This window comes from Bidens hawaiensis, unplaced genomic scaffold (assembly GCF_021521415.1).
Source record: "Bidens hawaiensis isolate Kalapana, Puna unplaced genomic scaffold, B.hawaiensis_p1.1 tig00063408_1, whole genome shotgun sequence".
In the NCBI taxonomy this organism is placed as follows: domain Eukaryota; kingdom Viridiplantae; phylum Streptophyta; class Magnoliopsida; order Asterales; family Asteraceae; genus Bidens; species Bidens hawaiensis.
In genome coordinates this window covers 52,654-75,627 of record NW_027506533.1, presented here as the reverse complement: position 1 = coordinate 75,627, position 22,974 = coordinate 52,654, and the positions used below count along the sequence as shown (strand labels likewise).

Genomic DNA, 22,974 nt, shown 5'->3' with positions numbered 1-22,974 from the left:
ATATTTTTTACTAATTTTTATATATGTTTTCAGGAGAGAAAAAAACTATATTTATATTTACATTTTTTATTCACTTTAATTGTGGACTACAAGATTTAAATATTAATTAAAAACATGTGGTTGAGAATGGGTTTATAGAGTTTTCACAACTCAAATGGGTTTTCATTTTATACTTAGCCTATATATAGCAAGGCGTTAAGGCTGAGATGACAAGGGTTAACGAATGACATACCACTCCCTTCATGGTTAAGGGGCGTTTAAATACAAGGTGGATTAAAATGTTAACGGGCTTTAAAATCCTCTACACAAACACACACAATAATTTAAGAGTCAATTTTCCATTAAATAAAGAGAGGTGGGGGGGGGGGGGGTAAAACTATTCCGTTAAGGTGAGGTGGGGTGAAATGGGATGAAGTAGATGATGTGATGCCTACGTGGAGTTAAGTAGCGTGAATATATACCCAATAGCCTTACATGCATAACGTAGTTTCAGTTACTAAAATTTATGTCACTGTTTTTACTAAAAATTATATGTACGACATGTCATTCTGTTTAACATATGTACATCAAATTACAAATTTATTTAAGTTATATTAAATTTCTAAAACTTACGTCTTGCATCTGGTAGCTCATAATATGCGGACCCGATGGTCACTCTAATGTGTAGATTGTAAAATAATGGCATATAAAATAATATAAAAAAAAACAATGGTTAATATTTTATAAAGTGATAACTGTACACATTTGGTTATCGACCTCATTATAAGAGATTGAGAAATCTGTACAATTATTTGTAAGAGATTCTTTGAAATGGCTCTTATATTCTCTCAATTTTCCTTACCATTATCATTACAAAGAAAAAAGGCTGTACAAATTGTCACACACAAAGGTAGAGAGCAATATAAAATAATATGTAAAGCCAATAATAAAGTTTTGCAAACCAAAAACCGTGTATCCACCTACCAGCAAACTAGTTGGACTCCTGATTTTATTGAAAACTTGGAAAGCAATGTCTCAGTAAGTCTAAATACCATATAATGTATGTGTGTACGTGTGCATGCATATGCGTATATATAATATATGATCACGCATAAAGTGTTTGATCAAATTGAGATGAACTTGCAGGATATGGTGGAATTGAAGAAGCTAGAGGAGAAAGTGGGTGCAATGCTTTTCGCATATGAAAATGGTTGTTCTACTCTGCAGTTGCTTGAGCTCGTAGATGACATTGAACGGTTGGGCCTTGGCTATCGATTTCAAGACGATATAACAAGAGTACTCGACAAAGTAGCATCAATAAACGAATCCCAAAAAGAAGACGAACTTTATGCAAGTTCTCTAAAATTCAGACTTCTTAGAGATCATGGTTATAGTGTGTCACAAGGTAATTCACACTTCTCTAATATAATATATTGTAAAACACTAATTGATAGTTTATATTTTCGTTAAGCATAGGTGGATCCAGCCTTAAAATGGGAGGTCCCCACCAGAAAGTCAGATAAATTGTACTTACACATATTAGACAAATCTGTGATAAATTGTACTGACCGTCATGCATCTTTCTCCTATAAAAGTTTAAAGGTTGTACATTATGTCCAAACATATAAAGTTGTAGAATATCAAAAATCAACTATAACAATAAATAAAAAGCTTATTTGAATAACATGTTAAAAAGGAAGAAGTCAAGAACATAATCATGACTCAATGATCGTTGATCCAAAGTATCTTCTTTCCCTTAACGAAAATTATTGGATCCTTCATTATTTAAGAGTAAAGGTGATTAGGAAACAAAAACCATGAATCATCTTGCTAGTATCTTGCACCTTATATATGATCAAAGATTTATTATATATAAGATATTCTCATCTTATTCATATATCCACTGTTCATATGATTAACTAGCTGATTATTTGGAGCTAATTAGATTTTCTAAAGAGATTCAAGGATAGCCATGGTAGATTGATAGGATGTCTAAAATCAGATGTCAAAGCAGTTCTAAGTGTATACGAAGCTTCTTTTCTTGCACTTGAGAGCGAATTAGATCTGCAGGAGGCCAAGTTGCTTGCGAAAGAACTATTGTTGAAACTTAGTGGTAATATAAATGACGAAGTAACAGAAAACTACTTAAATCTTGCATTGGATACCCCCTTATATCGTATGGTTCAAAGGTTACAAGCTAGATGGCACATTGACATATATAGTAAGCGAAAAGATGCAAATAACCTGTTGCTTGAACTCGCTATATTAGATTTCAACATGGTCCAATCCTCAAACACGAGAGATCTTCAACAAGTGTCAAAGTAAGTAAACATTCTCTTGACCACTTTAAAAACATATGAGGTTCCTAACAAACACCCTATATATGGGATGGTGTTCTTTGTATGCAAATGTTGCAGATAGAAGGAAAAAAAACTTGCTGCTATATTCAATCAAAAGGGTACATTAAAATGAAACTAAATGCTCCTATAAAAAAATGAAAATACATGCCAAAACATGACCACGTAATCCTGCTATTAAGCAACAGACTCAAGAATCGATCAGCTCCCAACATTTATTTCTCCTCCAACAAACCAATTTCTTCATTAAACCGCTGGCTATGACCCAGCCTGGACTTGACCCGTACTCGACTCGAACCATCAACATTATCCAGCATTAGCAAGATTTTACCAAGTATAACTTTTTGTTTAGGTTATTTAACAACTTTTTTGCATGTGTTAAAACAGATGGTGGGAAAATATAGAACTATCAAACCAATTGGGCTTCATAAGAGATAGACTCATGGAATGCTTCTTTTGGGGGTCTGGAATGATATTCCAACCTCGATATGATTCTTGCCGTATAGTGCTAACTAAAGTTTGTGCATTAATCACTTCGTTTGATGACATCTATGACATTTGGGAATCTGTAGATGAACTTGAAGTCCTCACAAATGCCATCAAAAGGTTCTAAATATATGATCAGTAAAACGTTTACTTATGTCCATAAACATTTCAAGGTAATTCATGGCGATTAATAACGGTGATACGTGACCATTGTTTTTAGGTGGGACGCCAATGCCGTGGAAAGATTGCCCCTGCGTCTTCAAGTAGGCTTCCTTGCACTTTACAACAGCATTAATCGAATGGCTTGTGACACTCTGATAATACAAGGAAAATACATCTTACCTACCCTTGCAAAAGTAGTAAGTTTAATGATTTATTGTAGAGATATAGTCATCACAGACCCAATCTACTAGTGCATAGGTGGTTTTAATCAAATGCTTAGTGAAGTTTTTAAATATTCTTCAAAACAACGAAGTTTTTAAATATTTTAGAGTTAAGTTTTAAAAAAGTGAGGTTTCCAATTATTTTATAGAAAGTTAAGGTCTAAAATTTTTTTAAAACTTGTGTTTCAATAAATTCAATTTAGTAAAATATGAGTTTGAATTTCAAGTTTTTTTAAATTTATATAATTTTATTTTTAAGTTTATTAGATATATCATATGGGCTTGATTATGCGTGTTATAATTTGTTTTGATCCAATTAGTGGGGAGAATTATGTGAATCATTTTTATTGGAAGCAAAGTGGACCGAAGCCAATTACATGCCAACACTTGAAGAGTATCTTGATAATGCATGGGTATCGGCTTCAGGAGTCGTTATACTTACTCACGGCTACTTATCACTTAATCAAGAAGATACAATTGAGTCCTTGGAGAAGTGCCAGGAACTTTTCAAATGGTCATCGATGCTTTTACGACTTTATAACGATACAGTTATTTCGTCGGTATGTATGTATGTACGCACACACAAACGTACGTACGCATGCGCGTACATACGTACGCATGTATGCATGCTTTTGTCTTAATGTTTTATTTATATGCATAGGAGGAGATAGCTAGAGGCGAAAGCGCAAATGCAGTATCATGTTACATGCGCGACAATGATGTTAGCGAGGATGTTGCGCGCGAATACGTTAACACCCTAATCGACAAAGCATGGATGAAAATGATCAAAGCACGAAATGCTTGTTATGACATCTCGGCGTATCCAATCATTGATGTGGCTCTTAATCTAGCTCGAGTTGCGCAAAGTATGTACCAATTTGGGGATGGACATGGAGCTCCCGATGCCAGAGCCAATTACCGAGTCCTGTCCACCATCGTTAAGCCCATTACCATCAAGGAAGAAAAGCAAGGACATTTTTCTTAGACGTGTTATTTACAAATTTGGCTCAACTTGCTATGTACTTGGATGTATCCTGTAAAATAAAGCTAGTGTAATGGTTTGATCATTTAATGTTATATGAGTTTTATTAATTTGCTTTTTGTTTAATTTTAGTTTCACTTTGCATCAGTTGATCCATCTTACCATGCAATCCAGGATCCACATTAATGTCCAGTAATGATAATCAAATATTGAAACTGTAATATACGAAAATTCGATAAGATAAAATAATAAAATAATATGCCGATAATTGAAGATAATACGTCGTTTAACGGATAGTACATTAGTGGCGATTAACCTAACAATTTTAAACATGAATTTTATTTAATATGTGTTGTAATTTAAAAGTATCAATACTAATAATAACAAGAAGTTAAGTAAATTTTTTTTATTGTTGCAAGATTTAAATGAAATAAAAGTTTAAAGTAGAAGGGGGACTTGCACTATTTCTTAATATTTGATTATGAAGAAACTTATCATCCCGTGACTACATGAAAATTTAATCCTAATCTATTTCTCAACGGCAGAAACAAATATTGGGGTGCACAACTTGTTTAAGTATATGATCTTCTCATCAAACACCCTACATCGTGCACAACTTGCCCGACTTATTTTTCGTTGAATATGTAAATCTGGCCCGACCTTGTTTGTTTGGGTGAATGATTTTTATTTTGGCCATATGGATGGTTCAAAAGTTGTATTTAGTTTTCAGTTTTATTTTATCGTTTTTGGCCACCTTGATGGTTCAAAATTGTAATAGATAGGGTTTAGTTTTTCATTACTTGTATTAGTGTAATTTTGTAATGAAGAAGACCCGAAGGAAAACCGAGGACGAGTTCATGGAGTTCCTGAAGTCGGTGGGAGTTACCAAAGATGACGGGATGCACCAAGAGTCCATCCTTGTAGTTATTTTGTGTTGTGACCCATTGACCCAATTGGTCTTGCTAATAGGCTCTAGCAAGATCAATCACTAATCTTGACCATTTAAGATTTACATGTTCTTATTTGCTATTGTTGTTGCTAGCTTAATTATAATAGGTTATAATACCACCAACCTAATACCAAATGTATTAAAATAAATTAACCAATCATGTTTTGCAAAATTAAACTAAATTTAATTTTCCATAACTAATAACTTAATAGGTAAAACTATTAACTTAAAATTGGTTGGTATTATCGCAACAAACTTAGTTTTAACAGGTTATTTAAAACTAAATGTCCTAAGAGATGAAAGGGTTCATCAAGTTGTCTCGATCAATAAAGTAAAACTGGACTTTTACTCTATTTGATAATATTTAAAACAAATCCCAATTTAAATCAATAGTCTATGTCATCCTACTATAAGTCACACCAGAGCCGCCAACCCTCCGATGCAGATTTGCTTTCCAGGTCTGTTCGATTCATGAACCAAGTATTTAAGTTTGATTGTTCCCTCGAAATCCTTTTCCATGAAATTTAATTCGGATGTACGTTGATTCGTTTTGGTGATCATCGCAGCCCGTGGCTTTTCCGGGTTACTACACTGTTGTCTCTTTGATTGCTCATGTTCGACTATATATGAAGGTGATTGAATCTGATCTTTTATTTATAGTTTTGATTATAGGTTCTAGGATATTGATCGATTCCAGTGATGAAGTATCATTGAATCTAAAAATTGAGAGGTGATGAACATGCTAATAATTTCAACACATCAAGAATTATGTTTGTTTTCTGTCTTAAGACTTGAGATCGATACAGTAGGTTAACTAATATATTTCATGAACTACTACTACTTTCTTGTTTACACCGTAAAATCATACCTCAAGAACACTGTTAACATAAAAATAATGCTAAGTTTTGAATATGAAGGATAATAATATCTAAGTTGGCTGATAAGTCAATACGTATATTGATTGTAATTTTCATAACTTATAATATCATATAATATATTTTGTTATTGAAGAGTAAAACTATTTTATTAAGTATTCATTCAAGAGACAATTCAACAGGAGAAAAAGAAAATTTGTTATGATTTATGGAACCGAGCACGAACTTGGTGTATCATATAAAAATATTAAAGCTTTCCTCGCCGGAAAAGCAATAAGAAATCACATTAAAGTTCTATAAATCTAATTCGAACCATAAATAAAAATGTAGACTTTAAGAGTGGTTGAAGACAATTTGATTTGTTTGCTCTGTGTAAGGTATGGTTTCTGTTTTCATTCATTTTTAGTATCGACTAAATTCCGTAACCTTGTAGTACGGATTATGTTTTTCTTCACTCGTAGTATTAGTTCTATATCATTTTATATTCGGTGTCCATCACTTTGTAGTGCGGATTTTTGTTACCTTTTTGTTATAGTTTGAGTTCGGTTTATTCAGTGTGTTATATTTTATAATGATTGTTAAGCATGCGATAGAATATATATTTTGTACTCTTTGTTGCATGTTCCTGAATAAGTTAGTTATATGGTTTTAGCTTTAGTACTCTGTTACCCAAGCATTTTCTGACTTGTCGTTTGGGCGTCAACGACATGGCACTTATCGTGAAAGTGCGTAATCAAATTTCATGACGTCTCTAGCCTATGCTTGTGTAGGACTTTAGCCCCTAGAGGCGTATAGATCGATTTTAGCTCCAACTCCTGACTCCTGACTTCTGGGGGGATGGAACAATGCGTGTATGTCACACGTACCATCTCATAGGTGCATAGACTAGCTAGCTGTGTGCCCCTCTATTTCTGGCTCTGGGTGCTTCTGTGTGACATGACCTATTTTATCATTATTTACATCACAGTCGTGTAGTTTAGTATCTGTATATGCTTCTGTTTCTAATATGTTTATATATATGCATCTGATTATGTTATGACCGAGTGTTGGATTATGGTTTTAATTATGTAAAGCATTTGTTTCTGTTTCGGTGTGGATCTCGAGTTTGTGTTTGTATTAGTTTTGGCGTCAATTCAATCCTTTCTTCAGCTCAATATATGTGGTTTTTTTCTGTATGTTCGTCTTGACATTTACTATTGTTCTTTCCGTTACTGAGCAATTTTTGGATCAGTCGTGTTTTGTTTGTTTGGTTTTTCTTATTTGTTCACGAGAATCCGGGCAATCAGGGGAATTAATGATGTGAGAGAGTAATAAAGTTCAAGATTTTAGAAGACTATTCATTTTCGGTTATTTGATGAATTTAATTTGACTTAGGCTTTATGAATTATGTTTTGATATCTGTAAATGTGACAAGTCACCTGTTCTGGGTTGGGGTGTTACAGAAACGGCGGAGAACAAAGTCACATCATTTGCAGTTTTGCATTGTGTCGACTGTAGATGACCAACTCCATCTTCCCAATGAATTTTGGAATTTCAACTTTACTAGTGATGCGGTGTGGATATGGTAGAAAAAGTTGTTAAGTTCTTCTAAAAGTTTGTTCACACAATGTCTAGTTTTAAATTTATAAAAATGATTATTATCTTAACTAAACCACAAATAAATAGGCAAATATACATATCGTATATGTAGTAAAATATATGTAAGAATCAAGTATCGATCCACAGACACACTTGTTTGACTTAAAAAAAACACTACTAAATCGTTGTATTTATTTTAACCGGAAATAAACATCCTAATGGTTTTGTGTTGATGATTAAGCTTCAAAGAGAAATTTAAAAGCATAAATTAAAGACAACATTTTTGGGTTTTTATATTTTTAAAGAGATGATTGAGGATAAAAGTGTATCATCTTGGTTAAAACTCCTCTTAACTTGGTTTAATAATTATTTGGTAAACATGTGATATAAGCTTGCTATAGTGATTAAATGTGGGAATAATACCTTATTTCTAAGTCATGCTATTCCATGATAACTAAAGAAAGAAGTATGCATAACTTTATGACATCCACTAAAACATCATTTTATGTAAGCACGGTTTATAATAAGTATCTATAAACTAACTTACTTTAAAGATGAGACAATCCCTTTGTATTATACCTAAAATATCAATTAAGAGTAGTTAAGTTGTAAAGGATTAACCTTGAATATCAAGTATTAACTCACACAACTGTTGGACAATTATAGAACTCATGTAATAACCACCCAAGAGTTGTTAAAGGTTATGCTGCACACTCACTTGACAAGTAATTAACTGATTTTAGTGGAAGAACATCGACAATCCATTTTCACAGCATTGCTAATCATTCCCCATTTTAAGATGATCAGTTCCCACTGATACTTCTTGATCCATGCCAATATTAGGATTTAAGTTTTTTTCTCAACCTAACCCTTACAAGAATGGCAGTTCCCTGGCTTATCATCAAGCTTCCATTTTAAAATGATCAATTACCACTAATACTTCACTTGATCCATGTCAATATTAGGATTTATGTTTTTTCCTCAACCAAGCCCTTACAAGAATGGTAGTTGCCGGCTTATCATCAAGCTCGGTACTTGGTGCCTCTTTTAAAGTTCATAAACAAGGCCTTACAAGACTAGCAATTTCTCGGCTTATCGTCAAGCTCGGCACCTGGGGTATCTTTTAAGAGTATTCTAATATTCCTTATCAAATGATAATTGCAACATAACCTTTACTTATTAAAAACTGATCACATGTTTAACCAATACTATTAAACTTAAATTAAGATTCATTTTAAACCAATATGATACTATGAAAGTTTAGCCAATATTAAACATAATGTTATCCGTCAAAGTAATAGATACAAGCATGATCAAATTAAAACAATATAATCTATTTGGATGACTAATCTTTGATGCTAATAACTACTTCCAAGATGCTTAACCTCCTTAATCTTTAAGGGTTGGATGGATGTGATAATTCCCTTATAATTGTATTGAAAAGAGGTGGGTGAAGTGAATATTATCATGTTGTAAGGTGTATTGAATGTGGAAATGAGCATTCAATTTATAGGCTGACTAGGTCACTAAAATACGGCCATGTTTAGCAAAGCACAGCCATAGTGACTTTTTTTTGTCATGTTGTAATTAATGCTTGTCGTCAGATCGTACAGCAGAGGGGAACTGTAACACCCCGTAACCGCAGCGGAAACGTAAACTGGATGCAACAGACACCTCTGATATCAACCACATTGTTTATAAAGAAAACTGAATACATTAATATACTTCAAATTACATTATCTCTTATTTCATTACCGTCTAGGTGATACACACATCATACAATACGATACATAATTCTATTTATTATAATGTATCCTAACATCCCGCACGCAAATCTTACACACATCAAGCACTTAGCACGTAAGCAATCACTTCATCTTAATTGTACCTGAAAAGCATGTGAGAAAACGGGTCAACTACGAATAGTTGGTGAGTTTCACAATTCGTGTAAACCATGATAAATCATTATCAAAATATAATATTATCGATGTAATTATGCTGAGCCCACAAGTGAAACCTCTGACTATCACACACAACCCCCGTGGCATATCCCCCGCCCACGGACCTGCCCCAAACCGCTATGTCTAACATTACATAGCAAAATAAATAACAACAAAATAGACATGTGCAACTGGCTGGGAAACATCAGCAAATCCATGCCGGAACAGTTGGGTTTGTCAGACCAATAGTACTATCCACACTCTACCGGCTTTCAGTTAATCACTCGTGTTCCGGGGCCTTAGAATGTTAGCAACTCAGACAATTACCATCTTAGTACATTTCCGTACGATTCCCGTACAATAAAATATATGTAAATACACGCAACTCCATGCGTTCAGTATGTACTTAAACATTTCAGTAGTAACATGCTTCCGCCCCGGGAAAATATTTAAAAAACAATTCAGAAAAAGGGGCTCGTGAAACTCACCTTAGCACATGCAACCAGGTAACAACAATCATTATCAGTTAACACGTCCAATCTGTATTATGATCCCTACGATCGTTATTATACAATTATTGTTTATATAAACTTTAACCGTGTTAACCGGTACATCTGGGGACACTGTTAACCCAGTACTGTACCCGTTCCGGGGGCAATGTTAACCCAGAAACACTTCTAGGGACATCTGGGGACACTGTTAACCCAGTACTGTACCCATTCCGAGGGCAATGTTAACCCAGAAACACTTCTACAGACTCAGATTGTGATATCGTTTAGAGTTTACTAGTCAAATTTCTATTAGTTGTTTTTCCCGTTTTGCGTGCCTAGCACGGTTATCCGTTTTTACGTTTAAAAAATGAGTTTGGTCACACACGACCCGAAAAGAGTGGTTGAATGATAATTTAATTGAAGTTGTGAAATTGGAGCTCGGTTTCCGTCTTTAGTGCACCGGAAACTGTTAAATCGGGTAAAAATTACTCAAATCATTCGAATTATTTTCGGATGATTCATTTTTACTTGTTTAACTCAATTATATGAAAATAGTTCATTTTTAGGGTTTTTATACACCAGTCAGTTCGTCTACCCGAACTTTGCTGGTTTACGCGTTTTATATTATAAAAGTTCACTTTTATTCCAAATAAATATCCGTTTATTCTCGGATCTTGAGATTTTGCAAAAATAACATTTTGACAGTGGGGAAATTTATAAAAATATTTCCAGAATTAATTTTTATATTTAAAATTTATTTATCTATTTTTAAACACCATTTAAACACTAAATATGTCGTAAATACCAAACGAACTTAGAAAAATCCCAATTTTTTCCTGGATGACCCCTGCCATCTCCATAGTTCCCTGTAATTTTTCCAGAACCAAAATCTCTTTTTACATGCCATTTTCACTAAAACCGAGCTAGAAAACCCTAGAACTCGTTTAACCGAAAAGCCTACTTAGACTTCTCCAACTGACCTAAACTTTTGTGTGTGACTTTTACATGATATAAAAAGCTTATCTGAAATTTTCCAGAATTTTTCATGATATTTAACTATTTTTCACCATTTTTAGCCAAAACCGAGCATTAAATTCACCAAATATTCATCCTTTGCCCAAAAATTACCAAAAATTCACAGAACTCATATTTTCATGTATTTAACACCTCTGTAAAATTTCATGACCTAAATCTAAACCATCCACAATCTGTCCAAAAATCCATAACCGAACATAAACCGAATATACCTTTTGTTTTCCGCCACTACAAGCTACAAACTCGTCTTTCCGCCTTATCTACCACTAAACACAGATCCTACAACCAACATACCACAATACCAAGCAAGTTACACTCACAATCAAACCTCTTACACTATAGTTTCGGTTATTGTTTCAAAACTAAAGTTTAAACCGTAAAAATTCGTTTTTGTTCCGTTTAACTCCTTTCTTGGACCAAGATCCCTTGTATAACCCGTATACATCACTTGATCATGCAAGAATCGGTTTTCATCTCGGGTTTTCACCCTTTTTCACTTGAAACCTCATTTTCTTGCAAATAAACTCAAGAAACGAAGATGAACATGTAATTAACTCGATTTTTACCTCGGTTTTCTTGCAAAATTTCTGGATTTCTAGCTCATAATGTGGAGAGGAGAGGAAGAATGATGCAATGTTGTTTAAAAAAAATAACAAGTGAATGGGGTATAACCCCTTCACACCGATCGGAGGTATAAGGGGGGTGGGGTGGGACCCACCTCTCCATTTCTAGCCACATGTTTGGATATTCGCAATCCGGATAATGTTTTGGATAATCTGGTTCAGTTCGTTTTTCGGTTAAATGTTTAATTCCGCTTAAAACGAGGCTAAAACGGTCGTTTTCGGCTTAAAAATGAAATTTATATAAAACCACTTTAACAACTTTAAAAACTTAAACCATGACTTTCATTAACTTAAAACATCATATTATTAATAATTGCGCATCTTTTTCGGCTTGATTGATCGTCTCTTGCTCGGTTTGGTATTAAAGGTTTCGTTTAATGTACCGACGTACCATTAAATCGAAATTCTTTTTCTGTGCCGTACTTTACGTATCCTGAAGCATTAATGCTTCGTAAAATCACTAAATATTATAGATATCATCTATAATTGAACCCTCGATTCGTTCGGGTTTCTATAACTATCGATCGATTAATCGCATGTTCAATACGATAAGTTATATATTCACGTACAATCAATACAGTGAACCATGTATTCTCGTATAATTACTATGGTAATTCATGTACCCGACATTAAATATAACGTAACTACCGTCTACCGGTTAGGGTATCACTGGTTTCGTCGGAATCGTTACAGGAACACACTCGTGGTGAGTTGGGCATGGCCGGGGTGACTCCTAGAAGAGTCCAAATTTATCCTTTTCTCTTGTACTTTCAATATGGGTGTGCTTTGGTAAAACATGACCATGTTTAGCTTCAGAATCTTCTATTTTGTCTTTTCTTCTAGTACTTTCAACATGGGGTGTGTTTTGGTAAACATGACCATGTTATGACTTCCTGAATTTTAGTCTTTTCTTCGTACTATCTAGTCATTGCATTGTCATGCCTTGATTAACCATGGGGTGTGTTGAGTTTGTTTTCACCGTGTTTCTCTGTTTTTCTTCATATATCAACTCGTTTTATTCTTTAAGGTTATATTTACCTATGGATAGAAATTATGAGCAATTTATTATAATATAATTATCGATATCACTCAGCTTGGTTGACTGATTGTTTTAGTATTTCCAAGCGAAAAAATCAGTACTTTTTAGTCATAGGATTATCATAATTTTCTATTCACTTTCAATTGCAACTAAGGGGTTAACTCTAGGTTTAATTTAAATCTTACTTTTATGTAAAGAAAATGGCATTGTCGTAATTGAGGAACAGCTGACACTCTTGACCGTCCTTTGGTTTCACCTTTCCTTTCGGTTCCATGTTGATGATTCATTATTAGAGCATTTAAGGTATTAACTACCCATTTCAATGTTACTTGAATATTAGAAACTGAGTGTGCATTCTTTGCAGTTTCCTTTGGTGTCTCCAATTTTGCCATAAATTATTTTTGTTCATCTGACATAGCAACCAAATGCAGCAGTCTCCTCTCCTATCTTTTATGCTTTTTCCAATTTTTGACTTGCCATTGTTGCCGTAGGCGACTTATGTGAATTAACTCAGAGAGCCACCGGTAAAACTTGAGCTTAGTGGAGAGGAAATAACTGCTCTAATATCACAATTATGATGTTGGAAATTGTAGTGAAAAACATGGTTTTTACTTATTTTAGACATGAATTATTATTTGTTACTAAAGTATTTAAATATTAGTGAGTTTGTGTTCTACCATGTAGAGGTAAAGAGGAATAAGACATCGATGCTCGAAGCTAAAATGACGGAATTAAGAAAATGAAGTGATGCAACTGTTGCCTCTGCGCAGTTAATGTATACATGCTGTTACAAGTGTGTTATAACACCCGCGTAGTTGCCTAATGTGTCTGCATAGTCCAACACCTCCATAACCATAGAATTGCTACTTAAAGTTATAACAATATTCCCCGTTAAGTAAATACCTCATTTGGTAAACCTAAGCGTATCCGAGGCACCCTTCAGATCCCCCTCGGTTTCATTTTGGTACCTCAACCAACACACCCCTAATGAATTGACTTCATGAATCATATTGGAGAATCGAGTAAAGGAACCCATTTGTGAGAAGGGATATAGAGAGAGAAAAAGAGTGGCTTGACCAAATCCTAACTCATTTAATTTATTTTCTTTTTTATTGTAATTTTTATTTCTTTCACACATCAATCTTTATGCACCCCTAATAAATCTATGTACTCCTTAAATTTGAGGTGACACTTTTCTCTGTAATTCTTCATCATTCGTTACACACTCCTAACACCCTAACTAAGAAATTAATAATTGTTTTTACTGGTAGTCCATTATTAGTCCTTAAACTATTACAACCGGCAAATAAGCCACCAATACTTTTTTTAACCAAACAGTCATCTTCTTAACTTAATAGTTGTATTTTGTTAGTTTTGACATATTTAAGAGAATCTTGTGTACATATCTTAATGTCACAAAGTTGGTAAACAACTTCTTTCGATCGATTCAAAATTTGAACAATAAAAAGATAGTTTAATTAAGCATTTCATATTATCAAGCCAACATCCATCCTTTCATTCCGTCCAATCCAACACCCGATATCACACCATTATAAGTTTCAAATTAAAGTAATAATTCACAACCCGATATCACATCATTATAAGTTTCAAATTAAAGTAATAGTATTCACAATATACTTATTATTATACGATTAAAACAATTATTATTATACGATTAAAACAAGATCTTTTTAGACACATGACACCTTACTATTGGTCTAATCCTCTAATTTTCATAAATAGTAGGACATCTTATAATTTCTTGCTAACAAAATAAATTAAAGTTAAATTTATATGATTTACGGACGAGTCTGTTTGTGGTTCTTATAACTTATAACCCGACCCAAGTAATATACCTTAATTCTAATTCAAATTGCTCATTCAATCGTCTAGACTTATCGCCTCCATCATCATTCTATTGTCTCCATCATCTTCTAGCATCTCCATCATCTTCCAATATTCAACCACAAATCCTAATTCCACACGGCTAGTATTCGACGAACTTTCAAGATCTTGTTATCGTTAAACTATTAGAAACCCTATTGCACACCTTTGTTATCGCAATCAATTCATGATGTAGTCAATCCATATTGATTATTCAATGTATGGTAAGTTCATTGATGCTACAATAATCGCTGTTATTTAATTAAGAAATGATATGAATCTTTGTCTTAACAGTAAGATCAACACACATAAGATACTGTAGCAGAAACGCGTAGACTTTGTAATCTATATGTCAGTAGACTCAGCCCTTAAGAATGAAAAGTCTGTTTGACCATTGACTTGTTGGAAATTAATGAACATGTTTTTAGTGGGACATATCTTGGGATTTAGTTAACCTTACTAAGTCATGTGAAGGGACCGGAACGAAAGGTCGAGTCTTACACAAGCCTCGTGCCACTTGATCACAAGCTATATAAACCTACTTTTTGTATATGTACTCTATATATAAATCCTATGTATAGGTACTTATACCCGCGAAGCTCCGTACTTTGTTGCGCGATGACGCATACCTGAATGTTGATGCTAGCGGAAGACATCATTTTCTGGGCACTATGTTGTGCCGTGGCGTGGACTTGAGTCTTGTAGCAGTCTGTAAATTGTCCAACATGGTGGAAGCTTTTAAAAAGTTGAAAAATTCGAAAAGGCACAAGCCTAAAAAGTTTAATGCAAAATGCTCAATACGAATACGCCATAAGGCAAAAAGAAACGTGCACAAGCAAAAGTTAAGTCAAGTGTTTGGTTAAACCACGATGAAGGAAACTAATGTCAGTCAATCCTGATATCCAGGCAACGGGGTTCACTTGAAAGAGAGGAATAATTACTATGAGAGGACTCAAGGACCAAACTAGAGCTCGTAGGGTGTATATTGTGTTAAAATTATTTTGATCTTTTGGCAAAAGGCTTAAGTCAAGTTGGGGTGACTTAGTCCAGTAAAACTGTAATGAATCTCAGCAAAGTGCTTTTTTAGCTTTTAAGTGTGGGTCCCATTTGATCATACTAACCTAAATTGTGTCCGGTCTTATCATTGTAAGTAAGTATTAGGGGCATGAGTATAAGTGGACAACAACACCGACAATAGACCAGATCTTAAAGAGTATGTGTGTGCTGAAAAGTGTTCCTTGGCCAAGGCTAGAACGATTTGATCCCAACTTCTTAGCAAAAGTTGTAAGTTGAGTGTGTATTAAACTTAGTTATTGATTTTATTTCTATCTTAATTTTAAATTTATTTACAAAAACTTTATTGTTGAAATGTGTGTATTACAGGAGTTGATTTATTAAAATACTTCAAATTTAATTAGATTTATTTTACTCGGATCCATCGAAATTTGATGGACTCAAAGCTGCCTAGTGGCCCAAGATATGTTGCGTGGTTGGATCAGGCCCAACTGGTTTGACCTGATCCAATTTGGCCCCAAAAGATAAAACTCTTGGTCTTCTTTGGGAAAATCATTATTTTTAAAATTTTCGATCGAATTCCAAAGTTTACTCTCAAATATCATCTTTAGCACCTCTTAGTTTCTTTGAAATTTCTTTCAAGATTAAGTTTTCTAAGCCAAGGTAACTGGTTAATCCTTTTGTGATAGTTTTTGGTGATGTATGGTTTCATAATGTTAAGTTTTCTCAAAAGGGCTCGTGAATTTTTGTATGCGCAGGATCGATTCTTGATTTTATTTATGAATCTTGAGCTAATTTTATGTTTGAATATGATCTTGGTGTTCGATTAAAGAAATTTGCAGGTTTTTAATGGCGGGTAGGATCAATTGGAGAAGAAGGCTCAAAAATCAAGGAGTCGATTATGATATATCCTCACCAAAAACTTTTGATTTTGATCGAAATTGGTTATTTTGACCGAAATCATAGTTTGACTAAAATCGGTTGTGTTGACTGAAATCTCAGATTGGGCGGAAATCGGTTGCTTAAATCAAAATCACTCAATTTGATCTAAATCGGTTTTTTAGACACAAATCACTAAGTTTAATCAAAAACACAAATTAAACACCGAAATCATTAGATTTGACCAAGATCTCATGATTTGAATGAAATTCATTGCTTCTTGCCTGAAATCTATTGTAGTATGTCGACCATGATTCTTGTGCCACTATATTATACTATTAGTTTAATCAAAGTATCTAATTTGGCTCGTTTGTTGCAGAAAATGGTTGATCAAGCACCTCTAAAGTTTGTTGACTCTCATAACATAGTTGGATATTTGCTTGATTCACCTTTGGCACACAAAGAATTCAAGTCGATGATAATTGGATTAAACACATGGAAAATTTCTCATGCTATCGAGAAAACCCTGTCATCTACAAAGATCTTATCACTAGTTTCTGGAACAAAGTAAAGTTTAATCCAGGTGGTGCAGAGGGAGTTAGTACCATCGAGTCTTTGATTATAATAAAATATTAATTTATTTTTGAAAATCTCTTGGATAATAATTATCCAAGTATTTTGGTTTACACGCCTTGTTTATTATTGCTTGCAGTATTTTATTAATTAAAACTGAGCCATTTCCCTTTTTCGAGCATCTAACTCCATAAATGACTCGTATGCCTTGCTATCTGTACTATGCCTGCTTTCCTATAATGAGGGGGGAAAAATACGTCAGCGATATTCTGGTGAATCGTTGACTCTGAAAACATTTGACTGACAAGATAGTTTTGGAACAAACTCAGCAGAAACGTCTCTTATTTCTGGGAACTTGTGTCACTACCATACACACACAATTATGATTCTCCAAAAACTAACGCCCGTTGGAGAACTTTCGTTATGACTACTTAGCCTGTGGCCACGTAGCCTTGATTGAAAGACTAGACAGTTATGTTTGGATCTAGACACATGTGTACTCGGTCTGAGTTATTTTTATTCTCTACCTTGTGACTTAGGGATTGCATAATCCCTTTAAAAATTAGAGATCACGTAATCTCATATTTGACTGACTATTTAAGATAAACAACCCGTTTATCTGACTGTAAAAAGTTTAACGTATTCACCTATGATTGTGATTGTCTTTTTCCGAATGATGTGGTGATCTCATTTGATAACTTTTGTGAATGAATGATGATTGATCTATAATAAAATAGGTTTGTATAAATACCCGGATTGTCTCTTGATCCAGCTACAGACCTTTAGTCTGGTTGTGATAGCTATAAACCTTGACTGAACATTTGTTTGAATAAAATATTTTAGACCCGCGACATTTTCATTTGTTTACAAATCATGTATTGAGTTTCTTCTTCATGAATAAACATCTATTGATAGGTTTCTTCTTCAAAAAGAAACATTGGATAATTATAATCCTGGTATGTAAAATCTTATGTTTCTTAATTGTAAAGAAAACTATATCTCTTGAATATAATATTTCTTAATTGTGAAGAAACTACTATATCTCTTTGTATGTAAAAGCTTGTGTTTTTTAATCATGAAGAAACGTTATTTTAACTATAACCTTTGTATGCATAAAGCTTTTGAAAACATAATTATGGTCAAGGTTTTGGGCTATACCCCTGACTGTGGTCTAATCCATACAATATAATAATAATGGTTGTAAAATTCATTAGGCGGTCGACTAGGGAGTCGCAAGTACTCGGGTGTAGTCGGGGATTACTCGGAAAATACCTACAGAGTACTCGGCCGAGGCGCGGGGAGTAATCGGGGAGTACTCAGCCGCCTACTCGGGAGTTTTACAACATTGATAATAATAAAATAATACTTAGGCAGAACCCCTACCTTACGCGGGTATTTGGAGTTTATATGCCTAAACTTGTACGGGCAGCACTTCTACTTCCTATCGCGTATCGAGGCTTAAAATGTCAGAACCTTGAGGCTTGGCACGCACTACGAGAACTGGCACGCAAAACGAGGCTATTTAAGAGAGAAGTGATTGATTTGATGTGTGATGGGATGTGCCGTGGCCCATTCTATTTATACTTGATTTTGGACATCTTCGCGCCGCGTGAAGATGCAAGGTATGGTGGCTCGCGTTGCGTGAAGTTGCTATAGGGTTGTTGAGTCATCAGTAGGGTTGCCACGTGTCTTCTCGTGCTGCCACATGTCACGCATGCAAAAGTACAACTTCGCGTCACGCGAGAATCTAGATCCTACTACTTCGCATCGCGCGAAGATGCTCAAAGTCGGTTTAACTATTTTGTCTTTCGCGTTGCGCGAAGATCTTGAACCTGATTCTTCGCGTCGCGCGAAGAATCCATTTTCCAGATTTTCATTTTCAGTCCTTATACTATCCAAAAATACTAAAGCGGCCCTTATGCGGCGATGCGAGCGTGCGAAGTGCAAAGTGCGCCATCAAAACGCCACATTACGCCCATCGCCCGAGTCCATGCGCGTGTGCGTCGGGTGTTTCGCACCCTCCGCTAGGACTATGGAGAGTGGTTAGTCACATTAAAACATTTCTATGGAAACTTACTTCTTTATAAAGAGCTTCCATTTCTTTTCACCCTTCCTTGTGGGATGAAAGTTCTCATTCTCATTTATACCTATATGGAATGCTTCCATTTTCTTCCATCTTTTCATGTGAGATGATTTTTCTCATTTCCTTAACATGAGATATCTTTATTTTTCTTATCCCATTTTTCCCATTAGGGAAATATGTACTTTCAAAGGTTTAGGAAAGGGAAATATGTAAAAATCCCTTTTTCCATTACTTGTCTTGTGAATATTTTTAATCCTTCAACTTTTAAAGTTGACATATTTGGTCCAAAATAATTATGGGATTTTCTAGGATGTTACATAATATATGATCATACATAAAGTGTTTGATCATGTTGGGATGAACTTACATGATATGGTGGAAGTGAAGAAGCTAGATGAGAAAGTGGGTGCAATGCTTTTCGCATATGAAATGGTGGTTCTACTCTACAGTTGCTTGAGCTCATAGATGACATTGAACGGTTGGGCCTTGGCTATCGGTTTCAAGACGGTATATCAAAAGTACCCGACAATGTAGCATCAATAAACAAATCCCAAGAAGAAGACAAACTTTATGCAAGTTCTCAAAAATCCAGGCTTCTTAGAGATCATGGTTATAGTTGTTTATCAGCTCTTCAAGTAAGCAATAGAAAACATGATAAATATTAAACCTATGAACCTGTTACAGCAGGAAGAGTAGTAACCGCAGCAGAAATGGATGTAGACGACATGGTTGTCAACTTGGTCGAGTTCCCCTTTAGGATGTATAGTTAAGGATGGAGATTAGGGTTCTTGAGAGGAACCCGATTTTAGGAGAGAGGAGTCACACCAAATTGTTATTTGTGTGCAATTAGGTTATGATGTTAATTTACTCTCTTTATATATACACCCAATGAAGAAACCGTTTATTAGCTAGTAAGGGTAATATGGCCCATCCACAATTACAAAGCTAATATATAATAATGTATAATATAATAATAATTTTGATATATTATAATAAAAATGATAACGATGGCCATATTAATAAATATATATATATGTGGGGGGGTGTGTGTGTGTTTATGTATTTATTTATTCTTACATTCTCCCACTTGGTCGAGTAATCATTTATGAGTATTAGATGAGCTTGATCGGCAGTTAACACTCATTTTAGCTTTAAACTTAAACTGGAGCAGAGAAATATAGTCATTGGATTGAACATCAGCTCAAGACCCCCATTAATTATACTGCAGTCCTTATTTAAAACCTAAGTAGTCATGATCAAAAATTTTCAAGTAAGCCCTTCAGAACGTTTGATTTGTATAATAATTTGTCTATATGTCATTATGTATGCAGAACATATTCAGAGACGTACAAAATCAAAACAAAGAAAAATTAATAATTAGTCAGTCATAGTACGATATGCAGAAACAAAGATGACAGACCCATTCTCTGTACTTTCAATAGGATCAATTATAACAAGTCACACACTCATATTCCAGAAATACAGAAACAAATAAATTCCACGATCGAACTACCAAAATCAAATTAGCTAGAAATCTGAGCTCTAAAGGATTCATTTTTTATTTAAAAGCTAGGACTTGGGGGTTCTTATAGATCTAATTCATTGAAATTCCATCCAATAAAACGGAAGAATTATAAATCTCTAAAATAATGGATAGAAATACCGCAAATAGAGCCATTGCGACGCCCATCAAAGGGGTCGTTCCCCACCCAGGAGCTACTTTACCATATTCAGAATTCAAGGGTTTTAATAAAACCCCTATAGTAGTTCGTCTTGGACCAGATTTAGAATCGTTCTCAACAGTTTGTGTAGCCATAAATCCTATTTTATTCATTGAAATATGTTGACTTTGTATACCATCCCATTGTAAATAAACGATCTTATCATAGATCCATTATGGTCTTGAAATTATATAATAATGGAAACAGCAACCCTAGTCGCCATCTTTATATCTGGTTTACTTGTAAGTTTTACTGGGTACGCCTTATATACCGCTTTTGGGCAACCTTCTCAACAACTAAGAGATCCATTCGAGGAACATGGGGACTAATTGAAGTAATGAGCCTATTGGGAGGCTCATTACTTCAATTGCGATAATGAAAAATCATTTCATTTTTTTATTTTTTAGTTGAAATTTTCGGCGGTTCTCTAAAAAAGATAGCGAAAAAAATTATCCCTAGAGTCGAGACTAAGAGGAATGTATAAACCAATGCTTCCATAGATTCGATCGTGGTTTACAATTATAGCTTCTATACCTGTTTATTTTTGGGGGGATCATATTCCGGATAAAGAAAGAGCAAGAGTAACAAAAAAAATGACGATTCAAATCAAGATTTATCTGGTACCCTATATAAAAATAAAATCATAAAAAGAAAATCGATTCGAAAGAGACCAAAGAAATGTTGTATCAGGCTGCTTGTCTTCTTGTAGTTGGATCTCCAAGTTTTTGGAATGCTCCAAATTCTACTTGAGCATCCAAATCTGGGTCAATACCAGCGAAAACATCTCTAAACAAGGTTCGAGCACCATGCCAAATGTGTCCGAAGAAGAAGAGCAAAGCAAATGAAGCATGTCCAAAAGTAAACCAACCCCTTGGACTGCTACGAAAAACACCATCAGATTTCAAAGTAGCACGATCTAATTCAAAAATTTCCCCCAATTGAGCGCGTCTAGCATATTTTTTGACAGTAACAGGATCACTATAACTGACTCCATTGAGTTCACCACCGTAGAACTCAACAGTTACACCAACTTGTTCGACACTATACTTAGATTCTGCCCTTCGAAACGGAACATCGGCCCTAACAATCCCGTCTCCGTCTACCAAAACGACCGGAAATGTTTCAAAAAAGGTAGGCATACGACGTACAAAAAGTTCACGGCCTTCTTTATCTCTAAAGATAGGATGTCCTAACCATCCAACCGCTATTCCATCCCCGTTATCCATTGAACCCGCCCTAAATAATCCCCCTTTTGCCGGATTATTTCCGATGTAATCATAAAAGGCTAATTTTTCAGGAATTTTAGCCCAAGCTTCTGATAAACTTAGATTTTCGGCTAATCCAACACTGACTCTTCTATATATTTCTTGTTGGAAGTATCCCTGATCCCATTGATAACGAGTAGGCCCAAATAATTCGATGGGAGTAGTCGCTGAACCATACCACATAGTTCCGGCAACAACAAAAGCTGCAAAAAAGACAGCAGCGATACTACTGGAAAGTAGAGATGGCCAAAAAACCGGTTGGGGAACCGGTTTACCGGTTTAAACCGGAAACCGGTTTTTACGAAAACCGGTTTTTTAAAAACCGGTTTAGAAACCGCCGGTTCATCTTTCGGTTACAAGTTCTAGATCCAAAACCGGTTAACAAACCGGTTAATGGAAAAACCGGTTTTTTTTATTAACCGGTTATGGAAAAACCGGTTAACCGGTTTATAAAAAAACCGGTTTTTTTTATTAACCGGTTATGGAAAAACCGGTTAACCGGTTTATAAAAAAACCGGTTTATAACGGCTATATGCCCGTTTTTTTTTGTTTTTGGACCGTTTTTTTTTTTTTTACCCTTTTACCCCCACAAACATCTATATATAGTTTAGGTTGGGTATTGGTTAGATCACACTCGATTATACAACTCCAAACGCTCTAAACGTTTATTTCATACGCGATTATTTTGTTATCTCACGCTCAATTATACCACATTACCACTCCATACGCTCTTATTTCGTAGTCGTTTATTTCATACTCGAGTATACCACTCTTATTTCGTAGTCGATTATCATGGCCTCCCAAAGTGATGCTTCATCCGTCAACATGGGTGCCTCGA

At 34.7% G+C, this 22,974-nt stretch overlaps 1 protein-coding gene across 1 annotated transcript; it reads left to right on the top strand.

Moving 5' to 3' along the window:
- The first annotated feature begins 775 nt into the window (after positions 1-775).
- LOC143618099 ((E)-beta-ocimene synthase, chloroplastic-like) lies at positions 776-4,190 on the top strand. Its single transcript, XM_077090425.1, has 7 exons — positions 776-1,017; positions 1,114-1,384; positions 1,925-2,300; positions 2,724-2,942; positions 3,043-3,181; positions 3,526-3,765; positions 3,867-4,190. The coding sequence occupies exons 1-7, from the start codon at positions 811-813 to the stop codon at positions 4,188-4,190; spliced, it is 1,776 nt and encodes a 591-aa protein (XP_076946540.1). The 5' UTR covers positions 776-810.
- Positions 4,191-22,974: the final 18,784 nt, after the last annotated feature.